The 18424-nt window shown below is 37.7% G+C and overlaps 1 protein-coding gene across 1 annotated transcript in view; it reads left to right on the forward strand.

Annotated features, from left to right (window-relative positions):
• Positions 1-18424, forward strand: part of LOC136028195 (eukaryotic translation initiation factor 3 subunit C-like) — a 53141-nt gene that overhangs the window by 13290 nt on the left and 21427 nt on the right. Inside the window, exons 4-6 of the mRNA XM_065705909.1 lie at positions 2925-3218; positions 14649-14848; positions 17834-17975. Coding sequence (XP_065561981.1) covers positions 2925-3218; positions 14649-14848; positions 17834-17975 — 636 coding nt within the window. The remainder of the gene's footprint in view (positions 1-2924; positions 3219-14648; positions 14849-17833; positions 17976-18424) is intronic.

The following is an 18424-nucleotide window of genomic DNA, read 5'->3' on the forward strand; positions in this document are numbered from 1 at the left end:
AGAGATGTGATATCTTAAGAATGCTTCCATACTTTTATAGTTTTTCATTTACTGATGAAATTAAGAAATATTCAGAACTTAAACATTACTAAGCTAATGAATGTTCCTCATATAGTAGTCTAAATAATTCAAACCCTCATTGAAATTCATTTGTATAAAAAAAAGGTATATATAACATTTTCCTGTTTTCAATAAAAATACCAAAAATAAATTTTTCCAATCACTACCTAAGATAAAGATCGGTGGAGGAGTTTTGGAATATTAAACTCCCATCGCCTCTGCAAAATAATACTTAACCAACTTGGGGGGGGGGCATTACATTTAAGGGAATTAAATATATTTGTTAGCAAAGATTAACATTCAAAAGAGGTTTAACTGGCACTAACTGGATATAACTGTCTAAAAATTGCTCTGCCGAGAGCTGGCCAGAACTACTTCAACATTTGGAAAATGTAAGATGCTTATTAAAAACTCCAATTGTAGCTGAAATATGCAATAGACCCGTTCTATTATAACCTTTACCCGAAAACGAGCATATTTTTAAGATTTCATTATTTTTCTTCTAATGTAGGGCTCAAACCCCCAAGACCCCAGATTGGTAGTCTAATACCGCTAATCATATTTTCTGGTAGGCTATACACTTTTTGTTTATTTGTATATACAAATAAACTGGTTTTCTCTTGAGTAGCAGAAACATACGAATTAAATAAAATAAAATGTGTGTATGCATCCATTTCCGAATTTTAGCTTAGCAGTAAATAGAACCTAGAGAATATCCGTTTTATCCTGGACATATTTTCCCACCTTTTATCCAGTTCGAAGGCCAACAACACATTTTCGTGTCTATTTTCTGAAACACTTCCTCAGGAAATGAGCCCTGGTCCAATGCTGCTTCAGTTTGTAGAAGGCAAGAAGTCAGTGTTCCACAGTCGGAAAATTAGAAATCCTCTCACAGTGTTGGATTAGAAAAATTATCATAAAATACCGAAATTTGTTCGAAGATATTTGTCAGAAATTACAGAGCTGTTGAAACAGCTTTTTCCCCTTAAACTATGATTAATCATTAAATTCTAATTAAAGAATTTTTTACTGCCAAATTAGCCGGGATAACTGAAGCCTTACAAACCAAAGACGAAGTTTAATTCTTTACTGTTTTTTTATTGTAATCTCTATGGGTCGAGGCTAAACCAAATAAACTTATACATTTTGTTGTCTAAGTTAGTGAGACAGCCTTCCTTTGAAGGAAGGAAGATTAATTTTTAAGACATCTTTAGCGACGAGGGCATTAAAGGAAATGAACTGGCGAATATTCTAGTATGAAAGGCAGCTCTTCAGTCACCTACCAGAGGCTCTTCACACTAATAATAAGGATCTCTTACGATTTCCCTTAAGGCTTATGTTTTCGAAGTCCCCCCTCCTCTTTTGTGAATGCAGTGTTTATGCCTTGTCTCTCTGCTTAGTCTTATTTTTACATATATGGATAGGCATAACTTAGAAGATTCTGAAGGGTACTTTTTGTTCAGGACTGTGGAGTCGGAGTATTAGTAAATTTTTGCTGAATAGTTGGAGTAACAGAGGTAGTGTAAGACCCTTAGGAGTCGAAGCTATGTAAACAAATAAGAGCTGGAGTCAAGAGAAATACTACTAAAATTTTGCAATAATAAACAAACTTAATATTATAAGCTAAATATAGATTATAATTAGCCTGCATATCCTAGTTGGTTCTTACAAAATCACATTTGCTCAAAACTAATTGATAAAATATAGTCATGTTACCCTATTCCTATGTGTGTGTCTTAATTATACTAAATGGTATCTGTTTGAAGCTTCTAATGTGTTGTTCAAAAGGGAAAATGTCCAAGAATTTCACTTGGTATTAGAAGAACACTCTTTAACTCAATGCAAAAAAAGTGTATTTTAGCTATAACCTGTATACACGACATGTGAACTTAACTAACCAAAGAGTCTATTGGACGACAGGCATAAACTGTTTTGGACGTAGCATGTAACGTTTTATAGAACCGACGGTAAATTGGTTAGCTCACCTCCCCCAACCATAAACTTCCAAGTAACCCTACCCCCTCCCCCAAAAAAAGAAAAAAATTTAAGTTCCAAATCGATCCTGAGCCGTGAGACCAAACATTGTATATAAGTTTACCAAACTACGTATAAAATTTGTCTTTTAATGGAACCTATTAACTGTGTACCATTTTGATAATACGATGCAGCTGCTTGCCTTTAAGCTTCAGGTAAGAATAGTAAAGGGAATGCTCTTTTGTGATCATCTAAAACGCCAACTTATTGATTGATTGTAAAATTCTCCGAACCAACCCTTACATAATATGTACAATCATGTTGTAGTTTTCAGATTAGCTATAGGCTGCTAAGTGTTGCAGAGAGCTAAGAATAAAAGTAAGGGTACTTGTATGATATAGCCCCTACCTTATATTCTTCTAATATGTTTCTCTAATGCTCAATCTTAATAAAATATACCTAAGTATGATAAAAATATAATACTTTAGAAACAAATTTGGGCTATATATTTGCGCATTAGGGGGGAGGGGGTAAAGTATAGTGGGTCTGCATGTCCAATGTGTTAGGTACAATTATTACGCATATTATGAGGTAAGAATGGTTTTGTAACTTCATACTGTCCAAATACTTTACCCCCCGCCCCCTCCCCCCCGATATGGGAATATATAGCCCAAATTATACATTTTCCATCCTTTCGTTCACTTCTCTCTTTCTTGTCTCACGCAAAGCTGAAAGAAACTAAGGGAAAAAATCGCTTCGTTCATGCGTCAATGGATGAACAACTTGAGCGGTAGGGGCTATATCTTACATGTACCAAAGTAAGTTTTAGAAGCTTCTTTCAACATTGTATGATAGCCGTTTAAAATTGATCTACGACAAATCTCTTCTAGGTTTTGAGGAATTAATGCCTGCTTACAATAAAGCATTACCAGTTATTCAGAAAGAGGACAATGGCGTCACTCCTAGATTTTTCCTTAGGGCGCTAGCTGAACTAGAAGATTTTGTGAATGAACTCTGGGAACTGGGAAATGAATACAGGAAGAATAGCATGTCCAAAAATAATGCTAAAAGTTTGGCTACGTTAAGGCAAAAACTGAAGAAGGCACTGAAAGAATTCGAGGTTGATTTACAAAAATTCAGGGACACGGCAGATCTTGAAGACGAAGAGCCAGAACAGACTAAAGGTATCTGAAACTTTCATCTTTTTTTTACGGGGAAGGAGGCTATTTATTCTATTTTTTTGGATTCCAGGAATAGTCAACATTTTCCTTGTATACATGTCGAAATCCCTCTAAAGGGTTCCAGCGTTATATTTTCTAGCTTACTTTTATTTGGTATTGATAGGAATTACACGTCTGTGCTATTTCGTTTTTTTTAGGAGGAATGGGGTTGCAAGACACTTGAACGTATGCTAGTTGATCGAAAATACGGAAAAAAATTATTTTATTCATTTTGTGAATATTTTCCTTTTTTGTCTATTTTTCTACCCTAAGGGAGAATAAACTCGTGGCTAACTTCAAACAGTGCTGCTGCAGTAAAGCCAAGAAGATGCTATGTGTATCTATCCCTTCTCTCTGCAGCTGGTAATTCATTATGATGGGTTATTATATTTATTGTTCCTGCAAAAATCCTGTGTTCTTGCCATGTGCTCCTGTCCCCGAGAGGAAATTTGTATGACTAATCTTTAAACTGTTCTTGGGGAAATGGAAAAATCCAATTATGTCAATGTATATACATTGAAGCTTCTGTGGGTTGGTTTGTAGTATCTGTTAACTGAATAAGCTAGACTTATCGGCCCCTTGGGTTAAAATGGCGTTGCAGCCATTTTGACCCAAGGGTGGTAACAGTTGCTAAGCCACACAAGTAACAGTGCTCATTGCATTGGACTCGAGTCCTCCAAAGGCACAAAGACAGTCCCCTCTGCTAACCCTCACCAAATTTAGGTGAGATCTCAAAGACCATTCTCATGGATCTGGGTGACAAGAAACTGGATTATTTCCTTTCAGATTTAAGATGAATATCCTAAACAATATCCGTTGCCTTGACACTTAGTCGTAATTTTCCAATACTTTGATTGAGATCTGATTGGCTTTTTTGGTAATTGTCCTGAAGAAAACATTTAGGCTCCTCCCTCAAAGAGGTTGAATCACGTTTAGAATTCCAACAATACAGCTTGGACGTTTTGTTCTTGTATCACTCTGAGTTTGGATGAGATGCAAAAATTACGTCTGTTAAATGTGTTCTTGTGATAAGAACTTAGTCCCCCCCCCTACCTCCTGCCACTTACCAGTCCCAACGGATTCTATCTCAGCTTCTTGTTTATAAAAGGTTTCTTACTTTCCGCCTTGTTTGGACGATATCCGACAATCCATTCTAATAGATGTCCTGATGATGAGTATTTAGGGACTTCCCTCCAATTTCCCTGCAGAGTTCGAGTTATATCTGGACGAAGGTAGATGAATCTGACAACTCTTGATTGTCAGTTGGCAATGGACGACATTCTGGAAAACCTCCTTCCTTTATCCCATCTTTGAGTTGCATAGCAGCTGAACTTGCCTGAATCTACTTCTAGGCCCAAGGTGTATATGCTGCCACAATTAAGGAAAATTTGGCAAAAAAAGCTCAAGCTTGAGAATTTGTTGTCTCTAGAATTATTTCAAAGAGACCTTGGAGAAATATGAAATTCTTGAATCTAGTCTCCTGGAAATTATTTTATGTTATGCATGAAGCCAAAATTACATGATCTTAAAAAAAAATTAATGTTGGAGCTGAGAGTTTCGTTTTGCTTTTTCTCCATGCATTTAGTATACTAAAAAAAAAACTGTTTATATACTGTCAACCCAATAAAAGCTCTTTATTAAACTTAGGTAATAATATAAAAAAGGATCAACGTGACTTTTTGTTGAATTGTAGTATTGAACATAAGTTTTACTACTGATCTTATTCCAACTTTCTCATCAATATATACCAGTCAGTCATTATAGTTAAGTGTTTTCGACGATGTGCTTCTCAATTTTCTAATCAACTCGAATCCAGAAATGACCCCCAAGAGTTACACTTTACGGTGTAACTAATCAATTTAACGTGGCACCATCAGTGCTAAACCACAAAAATTACGTGATAATTAACATTGGCTTTTATATAATCCGTTATTCGCCTTTCTTTGTCCATTTGTTCAATATTATGATCCCGTGGAAAAAAAATGGAGAATTAGTGTTAAATATGCAAAAATGTGATGAACTAGTGTCAATTAGAAATTTTTTTCTCATGACAGTTTTGATGAATATGCGTTTCAAATTTTGGTTACAAAGAACTGCGGTTTGCTCTTTCCTATGTTGCAGCTACTGCTGCAACTACAACATGAAAAAAAATGGAAGACAGCAGTGATACCCATAGTTTCTAAAGAAAATCGCAAAAGTAAACAAAGAAGGTAAAAGGAATTGGCTCCATCCAGGTCAAAACCGAATCTATTTGTGTTTAAGGCTGACGGGCTGATCTTAGCCGCAGGGAAGCAGTAGACCATGTTTAGCGTATGGTATCAACAACAAGGAGACAGTATTTTTGACATGTCAACAAAGTTCCATTTTCTTAGCTTTGTCAGATGGAGCCTGCTGACATAATTCTTAAAACCTAGTTTTTAAAATGTTGCCTAAAGGAACAACCCCTAACTTGTTTAAACCTCCGAAATGCTTGTGCGTATAGCCTAAAAAAGTCAGTTTAAATCTCGTAAGTACTTGTGCATATAACCTAAAAAAGTCACTGAAACTGGTGTCCTTTTTGTATCAACCTTCAAATAACGTAATCGTGAATCAAATGCTCATTTTTTTTCCCTGGAAGTTATTTCTATACATGGCCTTTAGAAAGGCCCTAAATTGTTTGTTTTCCTTCTTTTGAAAAGTTGATGTTTTTTCCACCACTGTATGTATAAATGCCGCTTCAAGCTAAACTTGCTACTTTCTACAAATTAATTAGAAAAAACTTTCCTAAAAAGAAGTTTTTCAAAGAAAACTTAGACAATCAGAAGCAAATTCCTATAAAATACTCAAAATTCATCGATTTAAAGCAGCTTTCACAGTATTAGCAAAAGACTCAAGTAAATTGCGCTATCTCTTACAACACAGGAAAAAAAGAAAAAAAAAACTAAGCATGATTAATGACACTTGTATAAAACGAAATAAAAGAATTACTGAAGCGATTCGTTCTGCATCGTATTGGCTCGAACTTATTCGTGTGTCGACATATTGACTTTGGGGGCAATAAGAGGAGGCAACACTAGCGAGGAGTGACTGTCCATGCCTGCACATGCGATGGAATCACCGTTCTCTCAGCGTTGTTATTTACAACGTTGCAGTTCTAGTTGTATGCGCGTCATTATTGGGGCCCAGTATGATTTTTGTCACCCGCTTTTGAACAGCCTCGAGATCGTCACTTAAGTAGTCAATGTTGTTCACCTGTGGTCGAACGCGTATTCTAGCAATGGACTTGTATAGTAAATATATGCTAGTCGTAAATAATTCACTGGGAAACATAGTCGTCGGAGTGTAATCAGTGATCGCAAAGTGTATTCGCTCTTGTTCACTAGGCGAGAAATACGGTAGCTGAAACAACAATCAGTACTGAAAGTCACGCCAAGAATAATTGCAGTCGAAGTCGTAGGGAACTAGGGTTCAAGACAATCCAGAAGTTATTTCAGCCCATTCAGAGTTGAGGTCTCCGGCAAAAGTCTCTTGGACACACTAGTGGCGGCTTCTGAGGAAATCGACTATCAACAGCAGGGTCTGTTTTCTAGCCCTCATTTATTTCAGGTTTTGTAAAGCAGTGTTCTAGTGGATAAAATCAAAAGCTTTGCGGTAATCAGGTAGCTGAAGGTCTACTATGGTGTTTCCCCTGTCTAAGTTGTCAGATTATAGAGACGTATAAGATGATGGGTATGGCTACTTCCTTTCAAACAGAAATACCGGAAAGGGTCTAGATAAGGGGTTGATTTGAGTCAGGGGTTCATGATATATAAAAGATTCGGTGACCTTGGCGAGATTTGGAGCTATTGAAGGACGGATGATTTTGGGTCCATCACTTTAGGTGTAACCCACAGGTATGCTCTCTTCCATCCTTGAGGGAAGATTTGATGCTGAAGCACTGTTTTATTAAAGACGCCAAAGGTTTAGTCAGGAATGGTGCATAATGAATTCGAAGTTTGACTGGCAGTTCTCTGGTATATGAAGCACAGTTTTCTTTTCTTTGTTCTACAAATTGCACATTCAGGCATGTCAGCAATCTGGTAGTCCGAAAGGTCAGCTATGACACATTCGAAATTTGTTTCAGTGAGTGATGAGTAAGTCGAACATATATTTGCGAAGAATGTGTTCATTTTGGCTATCGATAGAAGGGTTCCATCGTCTTTTTGTGCCTTCAGATCACTGCTAAAATTCTTACCAGGTAGCCGCTTGACCTGTTGGTTTCATTTTCGGGGGTCAGCTGTCAGGAATGGCGAAACTATCGCAAATGTATGTTTTCTGCACCGCCCTGTTAACTTTCACGATGTGGTTTCGGAGTTTCTTCGTAGCAACGCTTTGAACGCTCCTGTGCAGCTTGCAGCGGTTCATGATCAGGGTTTTAAATTCCTTAATTATCCAAGGCTTGTCGTTGTCGCTTATCACAACTGTTTTAGTGGGGAAAGGTTCGTGGTATTCTGTAGGAGTAGAAAAGTTAGTGACTCGACTTTGATGTTGATATCTGTTAGTGAACAAATATTGTCAAAGTTGAAGGTTCAAATCCACCTCACGAAAGAATAGATAGACTCCTTAGTCATAGGTTGAGTTGTAAACTTCTTCTTCTTTGGTCTTGGGAATGTGGTCTTAGCTTTCCACAAAATGATGAAGTGATCGGAGCTTTGTAGTGGAGCAATGGAACTGGGAGGGTTTTAATACTCAGAAAGGTTGGTAAGTATGAGATCCAGTTTAATACCATTCTGGTGGGTGGGAATTACCACAAATTGCTGCAAGTCGAGCATGCTGGATACCCATTGTTTTTTAGTTTGATTAAAATCGTCGGTAACTACGAACTCAGACGCAGCTTACTGACAGCGCACATTGTCAATGAGCGTTTGTAGATAATGTATCAGGCCTTTCTTGTTCTTAGCAGTTTCAGGATGGTACACAACTGTGAATATAAGACACAAAAAACGTCTATAGGGATAGTTCGGCTTGCATTCAGCCCATATCACTTCATGACAAGTGTCCCTGGGTTAGCTTAACAGCTTGCACGGTATGTTTTGCCGAACGTAGAGGCCAACACCACCACAGTGGCGCTGCAAGCCTTGATTGCGTATTGTATCAACAAAGCTTGTATAATTATTTATGTTGCCAGTTTAGTCAGTAATGTCCCAGCATTCAGTAACAGCTGTATTCGGGCAACTCGTCTGTTTGATAAAAACTTCTAGCTCGTCTACCTTGTTGTTTAGAGACCTCACGTTACATAGCAAAATATTAGGCAGTTGCATTTTTGCTGTAAATACTTTAGGTTTCAGGTAAGGTAGGTCTGAAGCCTTCATCATGACTGGTTTTTCATACCATGGTAATAGCAGAGGTGGCATCTCATACAGAGGCATATTTTGAACTGCCGTTAATATCCGAGGTCTCGTACTTCCATGAGGCTCCATTCTGTTCTCTGAAATCTGGACGGGAATCAAGAAACGCTGGTTTCGTTGCCTTCCTCTTTTCTCCTGCCATATACGTCTAGACTATGGTGTCAAGCAGGCAATGCTCTCTTGTGGGCTTTGTGTAGTGTAACGAAGATAGATGGCGCTTCAATTAAGCAAATTGACAATGACAAATAATTTATTGCGGAATATCAAAATAAATAATCGCAATATATAAAACTATAAATTAAAATGAGTGATGAAATATTGTCGGAATGATTTCCTGTATCGCTGTGTTGCTCCGGGGTTGTATGGCTGTAGCTTGATGTGTGAAATTGATGTATGATGTGGCTTTTTCGTATTGGATCGTCATGATTAATGCACTCATTGAAGCTAGCAGGACTAATTCTTTGATTAGTTGCATTATTTCACAGAAAATCGCCAGAAAGACTGCACAAAAAAAATAAACTTAGGAGTGACGTGCATCAGCTTCAACAATGTTGTATCGCTATCTCTTCAAAAGAGAGTCGAAGTCAAATATATTAATTCAAACTCGAAACGATCAAAAGCTCAAAAAACACAGAAATCAAATGAAAAATCATAACAAACATGCAGATTACAGGTAGTTATATAAAAGCATAAATAAATCTTAAAACGAGTGAAAATTAAATTAAACATTCAAGTCAAACTTAAAATGGACGAAAGTCACAACAAACAGTAGTTTGGCTTCTGTCCCCTTTCTCCTCCCAAAACTGGAAAAGTCTAAAGCCTAGTGTGTCATACTGTCTTGAACAGTTCTTGGCAAGAACAAATGAAATTAAACTTAATATTTGATATATAATAATAATAATTCCTGAAAACTCGGCAGTTCAAGATTTTATCTCCCTGTAATTTTAGTTTTTCAATATTCTAAGTATAAAAGAAAACTTTCTTAATATACTTCATACTGAGTTTGAATTATTATAAGAATCTGTTTCTGCTTGTCTTAAATTTAATATGGCTCTAATACTTTTCTTTGAAAAACGTTTCTATGGGGAGTTTTTTTTTGCAATTAATTTATGTTCATTTTTTATGGCCAAAGTTTTTTTGGCATAGGTATTAGACGTTGTGACTATTTTGAATAGAATGGCTTTTTAAGATATTTATCAGTGTTAGGGATTATCTTAAAGGGCAAAAGTCTCTGCTCTTTTTTCAACATCCCTCTCAACATGCCTTTAAAGTTTCAACTTAATACTCTTATTCGTTCCTTAGATATTGCTGTTGTATCCCTTTGATAACCCTCTTGCATATAATGTGTTTTGATTTTGTTTGACACCCCCTCTACATTTTCTAAAAAAAATTATGCTAATAGTCTTAGGCTTCTGAAGACTGAGGATCAAACATGCCACCTTTTACCAATAACCAACCTCGTATAGAAACAATTGGCAAGCTATGGAACTTACAGCACTTGCCTCAGAGGCTGTGGGGAGTTATGTCATCCTCAGAGGTATTGTTATTCCACTATTTTAAACACGATGGCTATTCTAAAATTTTGATCTGATATCTTTCGAGGGATGGCAGCTAAAAAGGGAATGGGAGAGGAATTGCTTGCCTTCTGACCACTTTAACACCCTCTGAACATGTCCTGAAAGTTTAAACTTAATACCGTGTGCTGTTCTTGAGATATTGCAGATACGCTATTTTGATAAACTGGATACAAGTATTTTTTGATTTAGTTAGCATTCCCCGAAGATTAACTTTAATACCCTTTGCTTTTTCGAATGCAACCTAAAATCAAATATTTCCCTTTATATGGCACTTGTTATTAACGTTAATTCGGAAAAAATGGAAAAATGAAGTATTTTTAACTTACGAATGGTTGATCAGATCTTAAAAAATTTGATGTTTGGAAGGATATCGTGTCTCAGAGCTGTTATTTTAAATCCCGACCGGATCTGATGACATTGGGGGGGGGGAACTAAAATCTTGGAAAACACTTAGAGTGGAGGGATCGGGATGAAACTTGGTGGGAAAAATAAACCCAATTCCTAGATACATGATTGACATAACCGGAACAGATCCGCTCTCTTTGGGGTAGTTGGGGGGGGGGGGGGTTAATTCTGAAAAATTAGAAAAAAATGAGGAATTTTTTAACTTACAAACGGGTGATCGGATCTCAATGAAATTTGATATTTAGAAGGATATCGTGTCTCAAAGCTCTTATTTTAAATTCCGACCGGATCTGTGACATTGGGGGGAGTTTGGGGTGGGGGAACCTAAAATCATGGAAAACGCTTAGATTGGAGGGATCGGGATGAAACTTGGTGGGAAAAATAAGCAGAAGTCTTAGATGCGTGATTTACATAATTGGAATGGATCCGCTCTATGGGGGGGGGGGGGGGTAATTCTGAAAAATTAGAAAAAATGACGTATTTTTAACTTACGAAGGAGTGATCGGATCTTCATGAAACTTCATATTTAGAAGGACCTCGTAACTCAGATCTCTTATTTTAAATCTCAACCGGATCCAGCATCATTGGGGGGGGGGACTGGAAATCTTAGAAAATACTTAAAGCGGAGAGATCAGGATGAAACTGGATGGGAAGAATAAAAACCTGTCTAAGATACGTGACCGACATAACTGGACCGGATCTGCTCCCTTTGGTGGAGTTGGGGGCGGGGTAATTTGGAAAAATGAGGTATTTGTAACTTACGAAAGGGAGACCTGATCTTAACGAAATTTGATATTTAGAAGGAGCTTGTGCTTTAATTTAAAGCTCTAATTTTAAATTCCGACCAGATCCTGTGACATTGTGGGGAGTTGGAAGGGGAAACCGGAATTCTTGGAAAACGTAAAAATTGGGGTATTTTTATCTTACGAACAGGTGATCGGATCTTAATGAAATTTGATATTTAGAAGGAATTCATGTCTCAGAGCTCTTATTTCAAATCCCGGCCAGATCTTTTGACATTGGGGGGCATTGTATTGGGAAATCTTGGAAAACACTTGGAGTGGAGGAATCGGGATGAAGCTTGGTGGATAGATTAAGCAAATGTCCTTGATACGTGATTGACGTAACCGTACCGGATTCGCTCTCTTTGGGGGAGTTGGGGGGAGGGTTTCAGTGATTTGGCGAGTTAGGTGCTTCTGGACGTGCCAGGACGACGAAACTTGGTAGGCGTGTCAGGGAGCTGCACAAATTGACAATATCGTTTTCCCAGATTCGACCATCTGGGGAGCTAAAGGGAGAAGAAAAATTAGAAAAAATTAGGTATTTATAACTTACGAGTGGGTGATCGGATCTTAATGAATTTTAATATTTCGAAGGACATCGTGACTCAGAGCTAGTATTGTAAATCCTGACCGGCATTAAGCCTCTGATTTTCTTTTTAAATCAATCTATTGATTCTTAGAATTTTGTTAGAGCTCATACCATATGAGCTTTCGGCTCTTAGCTCTTCTCGCCTCGTCACAAGTGCCATATGAGCTCTTAGCTCTTGTTACTAACGACAAATCCTGTATGTAAGCTATGGGCAAATTGCTTAATTTACAAGTATTGCCCCGTGGTTAGGGGGGGGGGCATGACGTTCCGTGGAGTGTAGCTATTATACCTTTTTACTAGTTTGAAAAAAATGTCAATTTGAAAATTTGATCAGTGTTGAGCAGACAGGGGTTTAAAAAGGGCAAGGAGGGGTGGTGGTGGCTGCCCTAAGATTACTTTTCAACATCTGAACATGTCTTGAAAGTTTCAACTTAATACCCTCAGTGGTTCTTTAGATATTGGTGATGATCACTTTTAACAACCAGCCAGCACTTAGTGTGTTTTGATTTTGTTCGGCATCCCTCTCAAGTTTTCCTTGAAAGTTTCATCATAATGCCCTGAGCCTTTTTGGAGGCCCATGATCAAACATGTCATCTTTTCCAATAAAAATCCTTATAGGTTAACAATGGGCACCTTGCATAACTTATAGCCCTTTTCCCAGGATGCTGGAGGTTGTTTCAACCCTGGAGGCATAATTTTTTGACATTTGAACTATTTGGAAAAAAAAATTGCTGTCTCTAAATCCTGATGTGATGCATTTTGGGAAGATGATGAAAGGGGGGGAGAGACTGGCTGTCCAAAGTTTATATGATCACCCTTTCCGTAAAAACTATATATATGTTAACAATGGGCAACTTGCATACCTTCCTTTATGCTGGAGGCTTTGGAGGGAGGGGTTTCAACCCCGCTAGGCATAGTTATTTGGTCTTTGGTCTATTTTAAACAAAATAGCTGTCCTAAAATCTTGATTGTTTTCATTTGGACAAAAAAAGGAGTGGAGGGGGAGAGTGGTTGGTCACCCTCAAATCACTTATGGCTCTTAAAAAGGGAACTAGAACTTCAGATTTCAAGTCGAATGAGCGTCTTCAAAGTTTGTACGACAGCCCTGTCATAAAATCCTATATTTTAATAGTTGGTAACTTGCATAACTTACAGCCCTTGCACCGTGGCCTCTGGGGGTTTTTATCGACCCTGGAGTTGTAGTTATTTAACCTGTCGATTATTTTGAATAAAATGGGTATCTCAAAATTTTGATTCGATGCATTGTGGGTAAAAGATGGGAGGGGGGAATAGCTGCCCTCCAGTCACTTTTAACTCTTAAAAGGCCACTCAAACTTGAAATTTTCAAGTGAATGAGCCCCCTTCAAAGTCCATACGATCACCCCCTCCATAAAAACTTTGCTGGTAATGGGCAACTTGCGTAACTTATAGCCCTTGGCCCGGGAGATCGAGGGAGTGTCAACCTAAAAAGAATAATAATTTGATCTTTGGACTATTTTGAATAAAACTACTATCGCAAAATCGTGATTGGAAGCATTCAAGGACAAGGGTGGGGTGGGGGGTTCAAAACTGTTCACTTTTGGTTCTTAAAAATGGAACTAAACCTTTCGATTTTAAATCGAATGAGCCTCCTCAAAAATTTGTGCGACCACCTCTTCTATAAAAACCTTAAGTTTAAGAATCAATGGGCAACTTGCATAACTTACAGCCCTTGCCCCGCGGGCAGTGGGGGTTTTGTCAACCCCGGAGTTATTGTTATCTGATCTTTTGACTATATTGAACAGAATGGCTCTCTCATAATTTTGATTGGGTGTATTATGGGGGAAACGGCTTGGAGGGGTGTTGGATGAGCCCCCTCTGAAGTTTCTACGACCACCCCTAGGGGTGTTGGATGAGCCTCCTCTGAAGTTTCTGCGACCACCCCTTCCATGTGAAGTGCATTAGGGGAAAGAAATAAGAAATTGAAGCCTTATTGTTTTTTACTATAGGCAATGTTATAGCGATGCCTCTTATCTCTGTCGAAGCTTCTCAGCCTTAAAGGTCACCTACAGATCTTCTGATTTCAAGTTTATCGAAATGTGTTCACGAACTCTAAGCTTGATAATTGGGATATTCCTCTAGGATTTGTCATTGGGAAGATCTTTGAACCATGTGGCTCATCAGCTAAACATTATCACAAGCTATACATGAAACGGAGTGCTGACGTGGTAATTCTGGTATTCAAAAACGCTTCATGTTTAGTTAGTTTTTAAAAGTTATGTTGGAGTGTCTGCAATACGGCATAATATATTATTAAATATTCATGTGTAGGGTTTACTTGATTATTGAAGAAAAAATCCTGTCTTGAAATAAATTCTGAAAATTCGGAAGCTTAGGTACTACAAAAATTGGTGCAGTACTAGGAAAATATTAGTTCTTTCAGGGTAACCATGATCAGTTCCAATCATTTACTTGGTTTGAAAAAATTTCAATCTTGAGTAAGCTGTTAAAATTTAGTTGATTAATTTCTAAAACCTGTTTATTCAAATCAATACTGCAATTTTGGTGGTACACCATTCATTAAGAAATGCTAATAAAAATATAAACTTGGATACAAAAAAATTAGATGAACTACGAAAAAAATAAGTTTGTTTTTAGGTCTGATCCACTCAAGTACTAACCTCAGAATCTTTCAGCTGAAACTGAATCTGAATCAGAAGATGAAGAAATAGAAGTAGCTGCAGTAAAGGAGCCTAAAGCCAAAGTCAAACCTGCCAAATTGGAAGATGAAGATTCTGAAAGTGATTATTGGCCCTCAGAGTCAGACTCAGAAGATTCTATAAGCAGTGAGGAAGACGAAACTAAATATATAAATATAAGAGAGAAATTTTTAAAGGTAATGCGTTCATCGTCCATTCACATTTAAGTTTTTAACATAAAGTAGCTACATATGTAACATTATGTGTTGGCATATTTGAAGCCAGCATTCCTGGTGCCGACAATAACGGTGATGTATAATAAACTTATTAACCATAAAAGGTGCTTAATTCAACATTTTCTTTTTAGCTATATGGGATTGAAAGTTTCGGATCTGCTGTATTGCCGGTAAAAGTACTAAAGTTAGGCTTTTTTTTTTTTTTTTTTTTTTTTTTTTTTTTTTTTTTTTTTTTTTTTTTTTTTTTTGATTATACTCTTATTCAAAACAGTGTTGCCAAGTAAATCCAATGGAAACTTCATTTTTCTGACGTTCGTATCAAAAAAGCTGTGGATGATCTGTTATAAATAGATATTTGGATTTATTTTTCACTTGATAACAAAGGCTTTTATGAAAAGATCGAACATGTAAAGATACAAAATTTATATTTTTATTTACAAATTTATGAAAAAAATCAATGGTCAACAATGCAATTGGAATTCAATAAAGCAATTTGCATTGTATATTTTTGAATAGAATAGCTTACTATGTCCAAACTGCTGTGCTTTGATTTGTAGATTCTTTCCAACACCCCTCCAAATTACCCTCTGTGACTGACACTCTTCTGATAATCCTTCCTTCGCAACAATTATTTTAATGGTTTTATGTGACAAGAACAGATAATTGTATGAAGATTAGAAAAGAGTTCTTGACTTTCTTGCTTGACTTAATGCTCCTGCTGGTGGTCCGCCATAGAGACACGTTACTCTTTGCCTCCAATCATAAAAACCTTGTGCAAGAATGACAGTTTCTTGTAGATCAGTACCTACATTTAGAGATGCCGAGTAGCACTGTCCCTCCGTCTGAAACGGGGCCTTCCATGGGAGCGCTTCCAGCCTTGCGCAGTGGGATCAGAAATTATTTCTGTGCTGGCGGGTGTTTCTGTTGGCATGCGGAACAAGTGACCGAACCACTATAGAGTTTGTGCAGCGAGTTGAGGAGAGCTGGGGGTCTGATTTATTAGTGCCAACAATCAGGTGTTTGGGATGAAGTCCTACCACCTGATCTCTTCAATGCTTCTCAGTAACTTTGTGTGGACCATGTCGATGGTATCACGAACAGAAGCAGCAGTTGGCCTGGTCTCAGCACTATAAAGAAGGACTTGAGTTACGTTTGTGTTGTAGATCCGTATTTTGTTTTTCGGTTGATGTTGAATTTGACCATACCGAACGCCATATTTGTTCCATAACTGATATGGCTTCTACTCATGCGTGACTGAACTTCAGTTTTAACTCAGCCCATCTCCGTGATGACATATCCGTGGTAAGTAATGACTTGGTGGCTTCTAAAGTTTCTCCTGATATCTTGAAAGCTGTTGAGTTGGCCATTCTACCTTCCGGGTGAATGATCATTATTTTGGTTTCTTGTCTGCTAACATTTAGTTCCACTTTCAGGGGCTTATCTGACAGTGTGTTGAGGGCTTTTCCAAGTTCAGATGCCGAAGTGTATATCAGGGCAATATCGTCAGCGAAGTCACAATCACCTAAACTCTTTCGCCATACTTCAGTCCGAAGGGGATTCGGCTCGTTATTTGATCCATTTTCTAATCAATCACCGTCTTGAACAGTTCAGTAGCAGCAACACAGCCTGGCTCTATACTGGTATTGATATTTAACAGAGAGCTCCGACGACCGTTAATCTGAATAAGGCTTTTCGTACCAGTGTAAGGTAACTTGAACAGGCCCCAGAATTTGTCCGGGAGACCCATTCAATCTAGTGTCAGCCACAGAGACTCACGGTCGACCAAGTTGACGACTGCTTCAAAGTCAACAAAGGCGATGTATGCTCTGCGAGAACTCGCAAGTTTTCGCAATGACCTGGCGTACAGTGAGGAGCTGCTCGGTAGTAGATCTTTTGGGCATGAAATCTGCTTGCTGAATCCGGCAGCGCTTACGGATGAACTGGCTACTCTGTCAATCAACGTCATGGTAAATAATTTGCTGGGATTCGAAAGGAGGGGGATTTCTCTATAGCTGGAATAATCAATTCAGCAACTCTTGTGCTTCCGTAGAGGGAGTATTATCCCTTCCTTCCATTCTAGTGGAATCAGCTTGATTGTCTAAACGTGGGAGGAAAGCATGTGGAGCCATAGTAGCATCGTCGGTCCTGCGAATTTTAGAAGCTCCAAGGTGATCCTGCAGGTTTTTGGCGTTTTGTGATTTTTCACAAAGCTGTTTGTGTGTCTTTTTCGAGTCTCGTTTCCAAAGCTGATGCCAATATATCTGCACTGTGAACCTTTGTAATCAGCAACAAACCGTAACGTATTAATAGCATCTTCCAGGTGTTCTGAAAACTAACAAAATTCTCCTTCGAAAAAAGACTTAATCACAACTAGGAACGGAGGTTATTCTAGGATGGTAGTCTGAGGGATAAAACCTGAACAAAATATTATTCAATAATAAAATGTTTGATGGGTTATAGCCACTCTTCATTTTTCACTTCATCTAGGTGGGAGAGAAACGGATTACATAATTTTTAGGTGTCCCTTCATCCCTTTTATAAGGGACTAGAGGCAACTAAGAGATTTCAAACAGTAGCCTCTAACAGTTAACATAATTGAATTATACGAGAGAATGTTTGTTAGAAAATCTCCAAGTCAGCCAGGATCAGGCATCAACGGAACTTTTTGTAAAATGAAGTATATCTAGAAGTTTTTTTGTCTTGAAGCCCCGCTTATAAGTTTTGAACTCTTTGTCTTCTAATCTGAATATTTTTCAAAAAATTGATTAATGAATATGGTTAATTTTTACTTGGATTGGATCAATAACAAAACAGAAAGATCACAATGTCATATCCCTTCTTAAATCCTTCGTCAATAATTGATATTGTCGTTCATTTAATTTTGTGGAGACAAGCCTAACTTTGTTTTGTTACAACAATTGCAACTGTTGATTTTATTATTTTTAGAAAAATACGCAAGAGGAAGAAGAAAGAAAAAAGCGTGAGAAGAAGGAAAAGAAAGACAAAGAAAAGGAGAAAAAGAGACTAAAACAACAAGAGGAAGCACATGAAGAGCTTGAAGGGCAAGGTGACTGGGAAGTTGTGCGAGGTATATTGTAAATCTGAGATATTATTTACTTATCTAACTACTCTGAGGGTCTTCTTATTGGGAAGAAACTCCCCCCCCCTCAAGGAGGGTGGGAGGAAAATAGATCTGGCTAATTTTTCAGTGGTTTATTGCGCTCGATCCACTTCAATTTTTGTCAAATACACCTGGCCTTGATTACTTCTGAAAATTTTCCTGATTATTTTTCAGGGATTGTACTGGAACGTACGAGAGAACTTGCTGTAAAATTTTGGAAAGCTCTATAAAATTCTGAATATTCCGATAAAATTTTGGAGCTGTCCCTCTATCAGAACGTTAGGATTAACTGGAGACATAACACTTGTAGCGGTGAAATGCACTTTCATAAGAATATATTCGATTGTTTCTGTTTAAGTCAAACCTTACCACTTGACCATTAGGATTCTTAATTCTGATTGTGGGGTTATCCAGAA

The sequence above is a fragment of the Artemia franciscana genome, chromosome 6 (assembly GCF_032884065.1).
Source record: "Artemia franciscana chromosome 6, ASM3288406v1, whole genome shotgun sequence".
Classification (NCBI taxonomy): domain Eukaryota; kingdom Metazoa; phylum Arthropoda; class Branchiopoda; order Anostraca; family Artemiidae; genus Artemia; species Artemia franciscana.